Raw genomic sequence first — 16,620 nt, 5'->3', positions numbered from 1 at the left:
GGTGCTGGAACAACTTCTAAATATAGACGCTCTAGCAGACTAAATCTTAGAGCCTGGCTGTGGTTTAGTTGGCAAGTGCAACCTTATTTTTTATGTATCACTACTGTTTCTGACAGGTTGAACGATACTGTTAACAGAGAATGGCCAGCCCAGGATCCTTCAGCCCATGTCTGGATTTTCAGCAGCCATGGGTCACAAGCACATGGCAACTGATAACCAAATTCATGGAATTTATTTAGCAGACAGTTATCAAGAAGGCAGCAGGCGTGGCTTTGAAAGAATCTGAAAGAGGCCGGGTATGATAGCTCACACCTGTAATCCCAGCACTTTGGGAGACCGAGGCGGGTAGACCACCTGAGGTCAGGAGTTCGAGACCAGTCTGACCAACATGGCAAAACCCTGTCTCTACTAAAAACACAAAAAGTAGCCAGATATGGTGGCGCATGCCTATAATCCCAGCTGCTTGGGAGACTGAGGCAGGAGAATCGTTTGAACCTGGGAGGCAGAGGTTGCAGTGAGCCATGATCACACCACTGGGCAATAGGGTGAGACTCTGTCCTCCCCCTACAAAAAATAATAAGAATAATAAATAAATCTGAAAGAGAAGGGGGACGGTGGAAAGAGAGCACATATCAAGAAAACATCAGGAAGAGTAAGTCACAAGACCAAAGGGAGCAAGTTCACCATGAATTGCAGCATCCTCGGTTGGCCAATCTTAATCTTGTGCCAGGAATAACGTGGCTATAATGAGGAACAGGAAGTATCGTTTCCAATCTATTAATTTAAAGGCAGTTGAAAGTATCAGCCAACTTCATCTGTCAGTGCCAGTAGTGCGGGAAATACCCACTCCCGGTGTTGTTAGTGCCAGGGTAATTAGCAGTCTTAGCCAGAGCAGCCACAGCCCCTACTGTCTGCAGAATTGCACGGGCAGGAAAACCCTGAAGCCTGAATTCATTGGGATGTGTGTGAGTTACATGTATAGAATCGGCCATGGATTGTGTTCCTTAATGGGAAGCCAACCCATTTTGAGGATTCATTCATCTTCCCCAATACAGAGGAAAGCTTTATGGGGATACTAAGTAAAGAAGAAAAATTGACTTGAAAAGTTCTTTTCTTGCTGTTTTCAGTCTTTCGGCTACACACTTTTACCACTCAACACAAATATATTTGTAAACCTACTTAAACTTTAAAAATGAGTTGCATTTACAAACCTCATCGAATACTTTTTATATACTTAGCTGCCGGTTTTCAGGTAGGTAGACCATCTGTAAATTAGTTTCTCTACTGGAGCTCTGTTCCATTACATGTTTGTAAACAGATGTCCAGGGAGAGAGGTGGAAAGCTGGTTCCCTGAGGAAGTCCTTCGATATGTTATTTTACTGGCTGACTCTTGTGGTTTTAGGCCATGCTATACCTAAACTGTCCCCCAAAGACCATTGCGTGTCTGTATTTAAAAATCTCCCCAGAGTGCTCTAAATTTGGGATAGCAATATTAAAAGTCTCATTTCCATCTAAACGTGATTCTGCAAGATGAAGTAACTGCATAGCCGTTGATTGGCAATTTTGGTTGATCTTTATCATCTAGGAGTCTGGTTCTATTTTCAGCCTGTGCAAAAAGAGCTTTTAAAATTATTCAAAAAGGCCCTGACTTTGGTGGATGGCTTTGAAAGGAAAGGCATGTACTAAGTGCATGTAAAAAATAGGACCCATCATATGTTAGACAATTATTTTGGTTTGGGTTTTTGCTTGTTTGTTTGTTTGTTTTTGAGACAGACTCTTGACCAGACAGGCTCTTTCTCTGTTGGCAGGCTGGAGTGCAGTGGCATAGTCTCGGCTCACCATAGCCTCCGCCTCCCAGGTTCAAGTAGTTCTCCTGCCTCAGCCTCCCAAGTAGCTGGGATTACAGGCATGTGCCACCACACCTAGCTAATTTTTGTGTTAATATTATTTTTAGTGGAGACAGGGTTTTACCATGTTGGCCAGGCTGGTCTCAAACTCCTGACCTCAGGCGATCTGCCCACCTCAGCCTCCCAAAGTGCTGGGATTACCAGTGTGAGCCACCGTGCCCAGCCAGACATCCTGGCTGTTTACGGTGTAGGACGAATTTATAAAAGTGTACAGAAATTCAGAGGGGTAAAAGTTTATGCTATAGACATACACAGACATCAGAATAGCTAAGTGTAATATTGCATAACAAATTACCCCAAAACCGAGAGGCTTTCTTATGCTCATGGATTCTGATCGGGAGTTGGATAGGGCAGTGGGGAGTGGCTTCTCTGTTGTCCGTCATGTCTGGAGTTTCAGTGGCGAGGGCTGAGTGGCTGGGGAACAGGGATCTTCTGGCAGTGTCTTCACTCACAAGTCTAGCATCGATGCTCACTTTGGACTGGACCTATCTGGGGCTCTTCACGTGGCCTGGGGCTCCCACACAGTGTGGCAGCTTCCGGGTAGTCACAATGGAAAATCGAGTGTCCCAGCAAAAGTCAGAAGCTGTAAAACCTTTCCAGACCCAGCCGTGGTTTCATTTCTACTCCAGTCTTTTGGTTGTAAGAGAGTCACAAGACCACCCACGCTCAAGGGAAAGAAACGGATGTAGACTTTGTTTCTCAATGGATAGAGAATCAGAGAATTCATGTTTAAAATAATCACTTGTGATATAAGTCTTCTCTTGATTTTGTTTGGTACTGAGTAACTATTAAAAATATTTTTTTCTTTATCTTTGTATAGCACATAGCAGTGTTTTAGGTAAAATAGCCTAAGACTGTTAGATATAAGGCCACATGCTTTAGAAGTACAACATAACTTTTTTTCCTATCCCTGATTCTCTTCTGAGTATTCTCCAGACAAGAAGAGGGGGGAAAAATGTGTACCCAGAAATGCAGTGACAGGATGGACCTCAGACCTCATAGCCAGTGCTACTGAGCCGCCAGTGGGACGTGCCTCAAAGGCTCTCAAATACCAATCTTCTCAGCAGATGGAGGAAGAGATCATTCTCCCTGCCCCCTTAGTCATGAGGGCAGGGAACCCGAACAGACTATCTCGAGTTAATATCTCTTCCTCAGTTGTACTTGAAAAGCAGCATCATGTGTTCTGTTCCCTCAGATGACTCACAATAGTGCAGCAAAGTGTTTTGCTTTTTATTTTTTTAAGGGAATATAAATAAATATATTTAAAACCTTTGGCCAGGTGCAGTGGCTCACACTTGTAATCCCAGCACTTGGGAGGTCAATGAGGTCAGGAGTTCAAGACCAGCCTGGCCAACATGGTGACACCCTGTCTCTATTAATATATATATATATTCGCTGGGCCTATAATGGTGGTGTGCACCTGTAATCCCAGCTACTTGGGAGGCTGAGGCAGGAGAATTGCTTGAACCCAGGAGGCGGAGATTGCAGTGAACCGAGATTGTGCCATTGCACCACAGCTTGGCCAACAAGAGGAAAACTCTGTCTTAAAAAAAAGATAATTAAGAAAAATGAAAATAAAATCTTTAACAGTTAGTTTTCATTTTTAAACTACAAATTAGAAATGGAAAAATGTTCCAGAAGTAGGTAGTAAGGGACTAAAAGAAAAAATGTTCCTTAAAATATTTAAAAGCTTTTCTGTTTATAATATATCCTCCAATTTCATCTTAAAGAATGGCAGAACTGGACATGATACCTCCTGCCTGTGATCCCAGCACTTTGGGGAGCCTGGGTCGGGTGGAAGGATAGCTTGAGGCCAGGGGTTTCAGATCAGCCTGGGCAACACAGACCCCATCTCTACCAAAAAGCAAAATTGAAAATTTATCCAGGTGTGGTGGTGCATGCCTGGAATCCTAGCTCCTCAGGCGGCTGAGACAGGAGAATCCCTTGAGCCCCGTAGTTTGAGGCTACAGTGAGTTATGGTCTGTTTGCATCACTGTACTCTACCCTGAATGACAGAGTGAGACACTTTGTCTCAAAAAAAAAAAAAAAAAGTAGAATATTTACGAAGAATATTTCTCACGTCTTGGAAATGTTTCCAGGGATTCATCCTTCTCTGCTGTGCAGCCACATAGTGCTGTTTGTATACTGTCCAAGCTCCCTCCTCTTGCCTGTGTTTTTCTGTGATTGGGACCTTTTGTAGTCTGGCAGAAAGTTGGAGGTTATTGCCATTCTTCAGAATCTAGGAGGACCCTGTAGGAACAAAAACAACATCTAGACTCCCCTTATTATTAGGACTTGAAACCAAAGTGCATGACCGTTCTAAAAAGTGAGTGAGAATGAGGATGAGGTGCAGGGGAGGAAGACACTGATAGAGTATATAGTGTCCTAAGAATTATTAGGCCGGGACTTCCCCGCAGGATGATGACTCCCTTTAGTATGTGAACCTGGAAATGAAAGAGGCACTTGCCCAGGTTCAGATAAATGAGGTGTCTGACTTCGGGCAGGTGAACTCTGTGGTTAAGTATGAGTTATGATGACATCAGGGACAGGGCTGCCCAGGGCACACTGGACAGAACAGAGAGTAAGCCAATCCACTGGTGTCTGGAATGTGGATAATACACAATGTATTTCTGTTCAATGATGAGAAGGGAGAAAGAGGCAGAGCTGGGAGCCCAGGCCCGGGAAGCGCTGATTTGATGTGTGCTGTGAATATGAGTCGACTTGCTGGTGAGCCAGGTCCTTTCCTGGAGAGCAGTTTTGACCAGAAGTGGTTGACAAACACCCTGGTCCCTGGTTGGAAAACATTTCCCCAGGGTGATGACTTGGTGCTCTGAGCCCAGGTCTGGGTGTGGAAGGAAGATAGATAAGCAAGAACTGTTAAATTAGGTTGAGTGCGAAGAGGAACAGTCGGCTTGGGAAAGGAAACAGCCCAGGTTTGTAATGCCTCACCCTGTGCCAAATTGAGCACCTCGAGGTTTATCTGCACACGGTTGGTCTGTACTCCAAGATTTCTTCACGTTCTAGTAAAGATTAACCTTGCCCTTGAATGAACTCGGTCGGAGCTGCAGAAACAGGCATCTATCTGGGCATGCCCAGGATTGCAAAATGGAAACAAGCCAGTGAACCCTGAAAATCTGCCCTCTTTTGGCTCACAGACGCGGGCAGTAGAAAGTTAGGCCAGGACATGGCTGGGGTTATGTTGGTTCATGTCAAATGAGGTCAGTAGCCCAGTGGCTAAGTCTGTTCCAGAATGACCAGCGGTGTGGGCCCTGACCAGTTTCTCTAATTCGGGCAAAGTGTCTTTTCTATCCTCCACCGAGAACAGGAACTCCAATCTCATCCTAGAGGCTCTGGTCCTGACTGCTCAGGTGCTGTGAACCTGACCCACCAATGCTCAGAGAAATGGAGTGCTGCTAGGAATCTCTTCCCCCAGCCCTCTCCTACGGACCAGCCGACTCCCAGGCCTTGGCAGCCCCTTTGCAAGCTCTTCCTCTCCTCTGTGTGACACACCACAAGTGGCCTATCAGCTGAGGCTGGCCAGGATTGTGCCTGGGCCATGGCTGTCCCTGCTGCCGGCATTTGACCAGGTCATTGATGACAACAGGCCTGAAAGTGTCATGATGTTATCCTTCTCTGTTAGAACCATGTTTTACTAGGGACCTTGGAACAAGGCTGAGTTTAAATGATTAAAAACTAAGTTTCTGAAGCCAAGTCAACATATCTCCGTAATCCTATGGTCTAAATTAGATTTTTAAAAAAAGAGAACGTGCCGTTGATTATAATCTCTCAAAATATCTTGGAGCAAAACAACCTGTAAGATAGGAAAGTTGTCATTTACCATCTCTGAAACTTAACTGACAGTCATGGTTTGGACATATTTAACTTCTGGTAAACAATGATAAACATTCACTTTATCACTCCTACGAAAGTTCATAGGAATCTTTCAGTTTTCTAAAGCTTTAGCCACCGCCCCCCTTTTGAAACTCATTTTTGTCAACAAGAACAGGAAAATATTTTGTTTATAAATGCTGTTTGCAACCTGGGGCCTGTTTTGTTTTAAGAACAGATTCTCCAAATCTTCTATGCCTTTGAACATGGACTAACTCTAATGCTTAAACCCCAGAGCCATCTGAGAGCCTGGCGCAGCAGACAGGGCAGCATGATGGCTGTGTGCCGTCGGATAGCAGAGCCAATGCCTTCTGCAGTGCACGTGTTGATTTCTCAGCTGTAGATCGCTTTTGTACTGCAGTGACCTTTGTGAACATTAATTTTATTTGTTTCCAGATACCTATGTTATGTTATGTTATGTTATGTTATGTTATGTTATGTTATGTTATGTTATGTTATGTTATGTGACAGTCTCACTCTGTCACTCAGGCTGGAGCACAAGTGGCATCATCTTGGCTCACTGCAATCTCTGCCTTCCAGGCTCGAGCAAAACTCCTGCCTCAGCCTCCCAAGTAGCTGGGATTACAGGCGTCTGCCACCACGCCTGGCTAATTTTTTGGTATTTTTAGTAGAGATGGGGTTTCACCATGTTGGCCAGGCTATTTTTGAACTCCCGACCTCAAGTGATCGACCCACTTCGGCCTCCCAGAGTTCTGGGATTATAGGTGTGAGCCACTGCGCCTGGCCAGATTTCTTAATATTATTACTACTGCTTCACATTTACTTACATTACTTCCTCACGTTTTCACTTCTTTCACAAGTAGAGTTTTTTTAAGTGTTGCAATATAGGAACATGTCTGGAAGGTCACACAGTGTCCCTTCTCCTAATTCTTTAGTGAGCCTGAGTGCTCTGGCTCTCTTAAAAGTCGATTGCTCCCCTTTGAAGCCTCCTCACTCTTTTTCTCATTTGAGCCACAAACAGTCTGGTTTCTACTGTACCAAAGCAAATTAATCTAGTAAGAAACAGACTGACTTTTTTTTTAACTGGCTATAGTTCTAAGCACAAGGAAAAGGGAAAGCAGACCAAATAGAGGAATGGGAAAATAAGACATTGAAAGGGAGCCAGCTTGGGATTTGGAAGGGATGAGAGCTTCCGCTGCAGCAGGATGTGCCTTTCGTGCACTGTTTACTCTGAGTTCAGAAATAGAGGAGGAAAGAAGGTAGCTCGTGCTACAGCCTGAAATGGATGTGACACATACCAGGGCTCCCATAGCGTGTAATCGGGTGCTGGACGTCATTATGCAAGTGTATGCATATGAATAAATCATCTTCCTCAACCTCACACTCAAGCTCGAAGTAAGCGTGCGGGCGTGTCATGCCCGCCACACAGGGAGCAACCGGGAAATGCTAGGCTTTACTCGCCGGGCTCCCCCAGCTCTGCCGCCAGGTTGCATCTGAATGCACTTTGAACCCTTGGTAAAATGAACTTGCAGTCTTAAAGACCATTAGAACTTCTGCTCCCTTCCATTGGGAAAGGCGCTACCTGGCTTAAGGAGGTGGGCTGGGAAGGAGTTTGTCTGAGGAGGGTGACATGGTGTGGTTGTTTTTAAGATGTTCACCCTAGTGACATTCAAGCTAGTGGTGTGTTCATTTTATTTTTATGAAAACTTCACCTAGAATGTGTTTTAGTGGTGTTTGGAGGCCTGCTTAAAGGAAGGAGATACTTAACTTTGCTTACGTGAAAAATGTGCTTGCTTTGTTTTTTATAAAATAGAGAACTTCAGACAGATTGCTTAAGGCCCTGGGCCCCTCCGATTAGAATGCTAAGATCCATTCAGTGTTAGCATATGGTTTTCTTTTGCATGAACATGGATAAGATAGAAGATAATGTGGATTATGGGTAGGAAATGTTCTGGCAAACTGCTGATATGCCTCAGAGTATGGCGATCAGGCTTTTTTCTTACTTGTGGGCCTATTACGAGACCCCATTAAAGTATTTTATTTTTACTTCAAGGAATCAGAAGTATCATGTAAGGTTAGGAAGGCATTCAAAATATATTTCTAGCCTGACAAGAAACTTGGAGTGACTGTAATATACATAGATTAATTCAACGAATGTTCCAACTGCTCATCAGACATTCACTTCAACTCTGCAAGCCTCGATTGCGTTCCCAGTTTGTCCAAAGCACTGTTGGGGGAAAGCAGATGTGGACAAGATGACTCGAAGGTTTGTGACTAGTGTCAGTGATCAGCGAAGAAGCAGCTCACCATCACTAGAATGTACTCTCGATGGTATCAGAGGCTACTGCATGGCACGAGGGATATAGCTGGAGAGAAGGCTTTGTATGGCACGTTCAGCTGCATAGATGGGTCCTTATGTGCTCAGGAGTTTACTGGGAAAGGCTGTGTATTTTCAGAGCCAGAGACCTCTGTGTGGATGCAGTCAGACTTCTGGTTGATCACACCGGGAAGTTTGGGCCAATCCAGTTAAGGAAGAGGATCTTAGAAATTGTGATATTTAACTGGAGCATCATCTTGTGCCTAAAAGGACCCTATTTGATTTTGTTAACCAAAAAACCACTTTATATATACACCGCAGAATGTCATTGAGAATTGCCTGTCTCAGTGACAGAATTTTCTGTAGTGCCTTTATGTCAGAGATGAGATTTCATTGTAGAATACTTTATTGGCAACACGGACACTTCCCTATAAGGTTGTGTTGTTTTTATTCATTCAAACTATTGCTCATTAAACAATTATTCAAGATGTTCAAGATGCTCCTTCGCTTGTTTAGGGTTATCTGGTTTTTAAAAAAGTATGTACATGGTTTCACTGTTTGCTTTTAGGGAAAAAGGAACAGTGGTTTCAGACAGTGCTTCTTTGGGAGCCAGAAACACTGCAAGTTGACAAAGCTTTGTCCGGCAATGGGGTACACGTTCAGGCTGGCTGCTCGAAACGACATTGGCACCAGGTATGACATTTCCTTGCCCTCCTGCCCTTCAGCCTTTGGATGGTGACCTTGAGCCTTCTTGTACGTCATTGGAAGGCATGAGGAACCCCACCGCCTCCACACTAAATCAACTTGAGGTTTTCTAGGAGGGAACCCTAATCTGAGGGGTGAAGGCCCCCTCTAAGCTGGTGAATGTCACTATGGCCTCTGCAGTCTTGCAAGCTGTATTGTGAAGACCCCACCAGGCCTCTAAGAATCAAGGTAAAGGTAGCAGTAAGGAATTGAAAGGAATTCCTCTTGGGGCTTTACTTTTTTTAGATCACATGCCTTTTTCTCTTTATCACTTTAGCAAGCCCTTCATTCAGTTGCCCTTTTTCAATTATGTGAGAGTTTCCGGGTACAAAGAAATTGCTGCTGGGCCAGCCATTGTTGTTAAGCCCAGGGCGGATACAGAATTGGAGAAAACCTGGACTGTCTTGGAGGCCTCTGCAGGCCTCTAGGCTGTATGAGAAAGGCAGGAACTCGTGTACTGTAAGGTATCAATTGACCAAAGAGGCTTTGGAAAGGCCACGTTTCAATTGCACTTGCAGGGTGACTCTTGATTAAGGGAAAAATCTTTTTCTTTCATCACTGCTTGTTGAAATCTTCTTAAAGGTTTTGCACGTCGGTGGTCTCCAACCTTCTTTCCAACCTAAAGAGGCTTTTTAACATCACAAAGTTTTACAGACCTGCCTCCGCCACCATGGTAGCCATTATAATTGTAGAGTTCACTGGTTGAAAAAGTCATACTGATAAAGCCTTCTGTGGCTCAAGATTTTTTAAAAGAATTGGAAGCATCCGCAAACTTTGGAAAAACAGCACTTGTATATATTGGTAAAACATTTATGTCATCCACCAATATTTGTTGCTCACATTGATTTGAAGCTTCCTTGACCCATAAATTGATAAACATTGCATTATGCTATGACTTCTGTCCAGTGTTTTTGGGAGAAGGTGGGGGGACTTTTTCTTTTTCTTTTTTGAGACAGAATCACACACCGTCACCCAGGCTGGAGTGCAGTGGCGCGATCTCGGCTAACTGCAGCCTTCACCTCCTGGGTTCAAGCAATTCTCCTGCCTCAGCCTCCAGAGTAGCTGGGACTACAGGCGCATGCCACCATGCCCAGCTCCTTTTGTATTTTTAGTAGAGACTGGTTTCACTGTGTTAGCCAGGATGGTCTCCATCTCCTGACCTCATGATCTGCCCACCTCAGCCTCCCAAACTGCTGGGAGCGGGGAAATGAATTCTTAAGTACAATTGTCTTTCAGTTTCCACAGGGGATTGGTTTCAGGACTTCCCTCACTTCCCTGCCATGGATACCAAAATCTATGGATGCCCAAGTCCCTGATATAAAGTGGCATACTAGGCTGAGTGCAGTGGCTTACTCCTGTAATCCCAGCACTTTGGGAGGCTGAGGTGGGTGGATCACGAGGTCAAGAGATCAAGACCATCCTGGCCAGCATGGTGAAACCATGTCTCTACTAAAAATACAAAAATTAGCTGGGCATGGTGGTGCACGCCTGTAGTCCCAGCTACTCGGGAGGCTGAGGCAGGTGAATTGCTTGAACCCGGGAGGTGGAGGTTGCCGTGAGCCGAGATCGCACCACTGCACTCCAGCCTGGCGAAAGAGTGAGACTCTGTCTCAAAAAAAAAAAAGGCCTAGTATTTTATAACCTGCACACATCCTTCCCTCCTTAAATCTTCTCTAACTTGCTTGTAATATCCAATATAATGCCTACACATCACTTCATTCACGTGGACTCAAGATGTGGAACCCAGGGATACAGAGAGCCAACTGTGTATTGTCCTGTGACTTGATGTGTGTGTCTAGAAGATCGCTGGTGGGGGGATAGGGAAGCTGAGGGTGATTGCAGGGAATATCACACAAAGGATCCTTGCCTGGCTTTGCTAGACTAAGTTGGATAGTGTGCCTGCTGAGCCTTCCTCTTTTAAAAACGCCAAGCCTCTTCACATGCTTCTAGCTGTGTGCCTCACTTTGTTTCTCTGCAGTGGTTACAGCCAAGAGGTGGTGTGCTACACATTAGGAAACATCCCTCAGATGCCTTCTGCGCCAAGGCTGGTTCGAGCTGGCATCACATGGGTCACATTGCAGTGGAGTAAACCAGAGGGCTGTTCACCCGAGGAGGTGATCACTTACACCTTGGAAATTCAGGAGGATGAAAATGTGAGTTTTGCAGATTTTATGCTTCTCGGTGTTTTGTAGAAATCAACATTGTTATAGCTGCAGGGCACTGTGAAAGTAGATTCGCTGCAGAAGTTCAAAACCAAACTCTTAATTTCGATGCCTGTCACCACCACGACCAACAGCAGCCTGTTCTCTCCCATCTCTGTAAATGACATTTCCATCCTTTCAGCTGGGGAAGCAAAAATCCTTGGAGTCATCCTTGACCCCATATATAATCAGACAGAAACATCCTTTCGAATCTTCCTTGGAAATTATTTAGAAACGAACCATTTTTTATCATCTCCACAGCTGCTACTCTCTTATGAGCCACCTTCATCTCGCCCCTGGATTGTTGCAATAATACAACGTGATTATTGGATTATCGCCACTTAATGTTCCCGACTTCATCCTTACTAGGCTACAGTCTGTTCTCCACACACAGCCTGGGTCTCACAATGGCCACAAGGTCCTGTGTGACTGTGTTCTCCGTTACCGTCCTCCTTCCTTCCCTGTAGTCTCATCAGCCTCTAGTCTGTTCTTGAAACACACCACGTCTGCTGTGGCCTCACGGCCTTTGCAGTTCCTGCCTTCTGGCCGGAATGCCCTTCCAGATATCTTTGCCTGCCTTCCCTCATTTCCTAAAGGTCCACTCTCAAATGTCATCTCTTTGGATGGTCCTTTTCTGATCACCCTGTAGAACAGCACCGTCCAATAGAACTTTCTGCAGTGATGGAAATATTTTAGAATTTGTGCCATATAGTATGGTGGCACCTGTATACCTGTGACTCTCAAGCCTCTGACATAGGGCTTGTTGGACCACAGTACTGTTTTTAATTGTAATAAATTTACATTCAAAGAGCCACATGTGGCTACCATATTTACCTCCAGCAGCTGTAGAAAGCCGTCACTAGTTCCACCACCATACCTTCTTACCTAGTTTTAGTTTTTGTCATAGCACTTAACGCCACGTGACATACGTAGGGGCTTTTCTGTATTGTCTTTTCTTACTGCAATGCAAGCTGCTTGTGGGGCAAGGCCTTTCTAAAAGTTCTTGGGCAGTGCTGAATCCTTAGAGCCTGGAGGTCAGCCCAGCGCAGAGAAGGGGCTGAGTAGTATTTTGATGAGTGAACGATCGAATAATAGAGATAGAACTATTGAATGAGTTTCCTGGATTCAACTTTGAGTGGGATGCTTGCCCTCCTAAAGGATTATGCCCTTTCCCATCTAAGCTGTCCTTTCTCTCTTGGCCAGAAGAGGGCACTGTGTGGTCAGGAAGCTCAGCCACACATTACTGCGTAGCACATGGCAGCTTGATAGTAAAGACCTCAGTACAAAGGGCTTTTTTCATGACAACATTAAAAAGGTTAAATGTGTTTTCAAAAAGTGCTTGACTCCTTTGTCACAATAAATTTGACCGGACCCAGGAGAAATTACGGTGTGATGGAGATGAATTTTTATTTAAAGCTCAAGTGCTATCCACAGTAGTCTGGGCTTCTGATTTTTCTCTTTTGCAGTAGCTGACATTCCTTTGGCCTGTTGCTGATGACGACAGGATAAAAATCCCACATTCAAAGGAAGGTATTTAATGCCCAGAATTTTTGAGACTGATGTTTCTTCCTGGCTTTGCCTTTTCAGGATAACCTTTTCCACCCAAAATACACTGGAGAGGATTTAACCTGTACTGTGAAAAATCTCAAAAGAAGCACACAGTATAAATTCAGGGTGAGTCAGTCGTTTCGCTACCTGTACCGCTGAAAAATGAAACTGTTTTATATTTCACCATTTACCATGTCAGATTGACGCTACAGGTTAAAAAATGCACTTTACATTTTGAAAGTAACATTTATAAAGTGCACACGTGCTTTAGTCTTAAAACCAACTTTTGAGCATAAAAGTCATCCTAATGTGCTGTCATAAATTGCATGTACAGCATGGCCAGGTGCCCTCACCTGGGAGGTGTACACCAGGTTCTGGAGTGCACCCATCACTCGCCTGCACTCCACGCCTTTCTCCTTCTAATCAGACTTCTCTTTGCTCTTCATTTTCCTTTGCTCTTCTGCCATTTATTTTTCCTCATTTGTTTTTAATCTTCTCTTCATTACCCACCCCCTTCCCACCTGGGTGGTCTTTGGTCATTAACAGCCACCATTAATGTTCCTGTAGGTCTGTGTGTGGCCAAGTAAGTGAATATGACTTTATGATCACAAAGACACCAAAACAATGTGCTGCAGCTCCATATTTCCTAATATGGCAAGTGTGCATCTTGGAAGATACGATTGTTTTCTGATTCCACATGTTCTTCTCTAATTGGGGGACCAAATGGTGTTATTTGGCACATAGCAATCACCCAATAAATAGTTGCCAAATTATCCAGTGCAGTATGTGACTATTTGAAGGAAATGATAATTATTTTTTTTTTTTTTTTTGAGGCAGAGTCTCACCAGGCGCCAGACTGGAGTGCAGTGGCACAATCTCGGCTCACTGCAACCTCCGCCTCCTCGGTTCAAGCAATTCTCCTGCCTCAGCCTCCTGAGTTGCTGGGACTACAGGCACGCGCCACCATGCCCAGCTAATTTTTGTATTTTTAGTAGAGACGGGGTTTCACCATGTTGACCAGGATGGTCTCAATCTCCTGACCTTGTGATCCACCCGCCTCGGCCTCCCAAAGTGCTTGGATGACAGGTGTGAGCCACCGTGCCCGGCCAGTGGAAATGATAATTTTTAACATATTTTTTTAACCCTTATTCTCGAAGCTGACTATGAGAACATAGCTATACTGCTAACGTTTCTCCACAAGGTGGCATTACCCTACTCTTTAAAAAGTGGAGCATTTTTTTTTTTTCTTTTTTGAGATGGAGTCTCGCTCTGTCACCAGGCTGGAGTGCAGAGGTGTGAGCTCGGCTTACTGCAGCCTCCAACTCCCTGATTCAAGCTATTTTCCTGCTTCAGCCTCCCAAGTAGCTGGGATTACAGGCACGTGCAGCCACGCCTACCTAAGTTTTGTATTTTTAGTAGAGACGTGGTTCTGCCATGCTGGCCAGGATGGTCTTGATCTCTTGACCTTGTGATCTGCCTGCTTCGGCTGCCCAAAGTGCTGGGATTGGTACAGGCATGAGCCACCGTGCCCGGCCAAAGTGGAGCCATTTTTATGGATTCCCCCACCACCATATTTCCTTCCACAAAACCATACAAACCAGGCGACGACATACTTGTTTTATGCTGTCTTTTTGAAAGGGTAAAAGTGTCTTTAGCTAAAGCCCACCTTATGGTTTTGTTTTTAATTGTTGATAACCAACTATACAGTAAATGATTTCTAGAATAAATACGGTTAAGTCAGTACTTGAGTTTAAAGAGAAAAAATTGTGTGTGTGTCTGATTTTAGGGATCCCTTCATCTCACCTTGTTAAAGAGTGACCATTAATTGAATAATCCCTGATAACTAACGCATGCTAATGTTTCCTCTGTTGTGTTCTAGCTGACTGCTTCTAACATGGAAGGCAAGAGCTGTCCGAGCGAAGTCCTCGTTTGTACGACAAGTCCTGACAGGCCTGGACCTCCTACCAGACCACTTGTCAAAGGCCCAGTTACATCTCATGGCTTCAGCGTCAAATGGGGTATGTTTCGCTGCTGCTGCTGTTTTTCTTCCTTTGGGCAGAGTTTTTTTTAATGATTAATTTTAGTAGTGACTAGCCAAAAAAAAATTATGGATGACATTATTTGCAGAAGTTTTCTGCGTTCAGAATATACCTGTGAAAAACATCCTGAGAATTCTACAAATTGGAATGGACAATTTCATTAAAATGTAATCGTATGAAAAATTAACTTTTAGTGGAAATTAAAATGGATGATTTTTAAGAGTATCTCATGTACTTTCTGATTTTCCTGTATCACATATTTTTTCTCCTATGTTTTTAAGGCACTGATTTGAATGCTCTGCGTGCATCATTCATTTCTTCAGTTCAACCTTAAAAAATTAGCAATATTTAATAGAACATTTGGATTTATAAAGTTAATATTGAAAATAAATTTCAGAATTTAGATTTGTTAAGTAAATTTTGGCACGGACAGTGTTTAAGTTGCAATGAATGAGGGATATTTTTGTTTTCGTTGCTGTTTGTTGTATAGCCAGAGTCTTGAACTTCGGGAAGCTTTTATATTAAAGTTGATAAGGAGTGTGTTACGCATACCATTTTTACTAATGTCATATAAAAAAAAAGATGAAATCTAGAATAAAGATTTTACTTCAAGTAACATAAGGGGAATTTAAAACATTATTACACCAACCACTGAGACATACCATAGTTTGAAGTTATCTAATAATTGTGAGATAGAATTATTAGAACTTCTGTTTCCCTGAAAGATGGATATAATTCAGAGAAACGATAAAAATTTAGATGTGCTTTTTGCTAGACCATAGAACTTTTTTCTCGAATCCTGGAAAGTTCCATCAACACTTTTTACTTTCATTAGCTATATGCTATAATATTTAACTTAATAATTACTATTGTAAATATCTACTACTGAAGTATATGTATATTAATGGAAATACCAGGTGAAAGGAGAGGGAAAGCGAATGTTCTAAATCTACATATAAGTAAACTTAAGGTTTTTTTAGAGAAGTGTCCTCTTATATTTTCTAAGAATATAGAGGTGGCTGACTGATAATAGACATTCTTTATCGTTTTGCAAAATTAGACTGCAAGGAATGTGTTTTTCTGCTGAGAGAGTAAGATTCCCGCAGGCACAGAGTTATGGGTAGACTGTATACCCAGGGTGCCTAGGGCTCTAGTAATAAGCCAGAACCTTCTTTCTCAGACTGTCTGCTGGGGCAGGGGTTCTCATTGACCTACACCTCTGGTTTCACACCACATTCCCCTGGGATGTAAAGTTTGGTTGGTAGGAAACTGTGCTAGAGTGGACTTACTCCATTTGGATATTTTACTTATTTTGTAATACATTTTCTACTTCTCTTTTTGTTCCTTTCCATCACTCAAAAGAATCTGGTCACTGATACAATAAGTGAAATAAAAAGAGTAAGAAAAATACGAACTATGAATATGTCGTCTTATATTGAAAATCCTCCAATATACTAAAGATCACCTTCAAGTAATTTCAGCAACTCGATCGTGTTGTACCGAGTTTTGTTCACGTTTCACTATGCGAAAGCCCTTCGACATTTCCAGATCTAAGAACTCTGAGTCATTTGATAGTATGCAAAGATTCCTGGTTGGATGGTTTGTTTTCAACAAAGGAGTTAGTGAAATAAGTTACTTTGCCTGTTGGTCAGACCTAGAATTAAGACAGTATAGTGGTATGTGATTTTATGAGTCCTGATGATGTTTACTGAGAAAAATCAATATCCTTTTATTACTAAAAAGACATGTGGTTGTTTTCCAGATCCTCCTAAGGACAATGGTGGTTCAGAAATCCTCAAGTACTTGCTGGAGATTACTGATGGAAATTCTGAAGGTGAAGTTTCTGGCAGTTGTTTTATTCCAATCCAGTAGCCGGCTCTATTTTCTAACATAGTAAACATCTTTATAGACAGAGTGAAAAGCCATTTTGAAGATAGAAGTGTTACTATAGTAAACAGACTTGAATCACATAGTGGCAGGTTTTCTGTTTCAAACACAGCACCAGAGATCAGAGT

At 43.2% G+C, this 16,620-nt stretch overlaps 1 protein-coding gene across 2 annotated transcripts in view; it reads left to right on the top strand.

Annotated features, from left to right (window-relative positions):
* Positions 1-16,620, top strand: part of FNDC3B (fibronectin type III domain containing 3B) — a 373,196-nt gene that overhangs the window by 301,198 nt on the left and 55,378 nt on the right. For both annotated transcript variants that reach the window (XM_035277983.3, XM_035277984.3), the window contains exons 12-16: positions 8,642-8,766; positions 10,796-10,970; positions 12,606-12,692; positions 14,446-14,584; positions 16,368-16,439. In XM_035277983.3, coding sequence (XP_035133874.1) covers positions 8,642-8,766; positions 10,796-10,970; positions 12,606-12,692; positions 14,446-14,584; positions 16,368-16,439 — 598 coding nt within the window. The remainder of the gene's footprint in view (positions 1-8,641; positions 8,767-10,795; positions 10,971-12,605; positions 12,693-14,445; positions 14,585-16,367; positions 16,440-16,620) is intronic.

Source organism: Callithrix jacchus, chromosome 17 (assembly GCF_049354715.1).
Source record: "Callithrix jacchus isolate 240 chromosome 17, calJac240_pri, whole genome shotgun sequence".
Classification (NCBI taxonomy): Eukaryota; Metazoa; Chordata; class Mammalia; order Primates; family Cebidae; genus Callithrix; species Callithrix jacchus.
The sequence above is the reverse complement of the archived record's forward strand: the minus strand, read 5'-3'. Positions and strand labels throughout refer to the sequence as shown.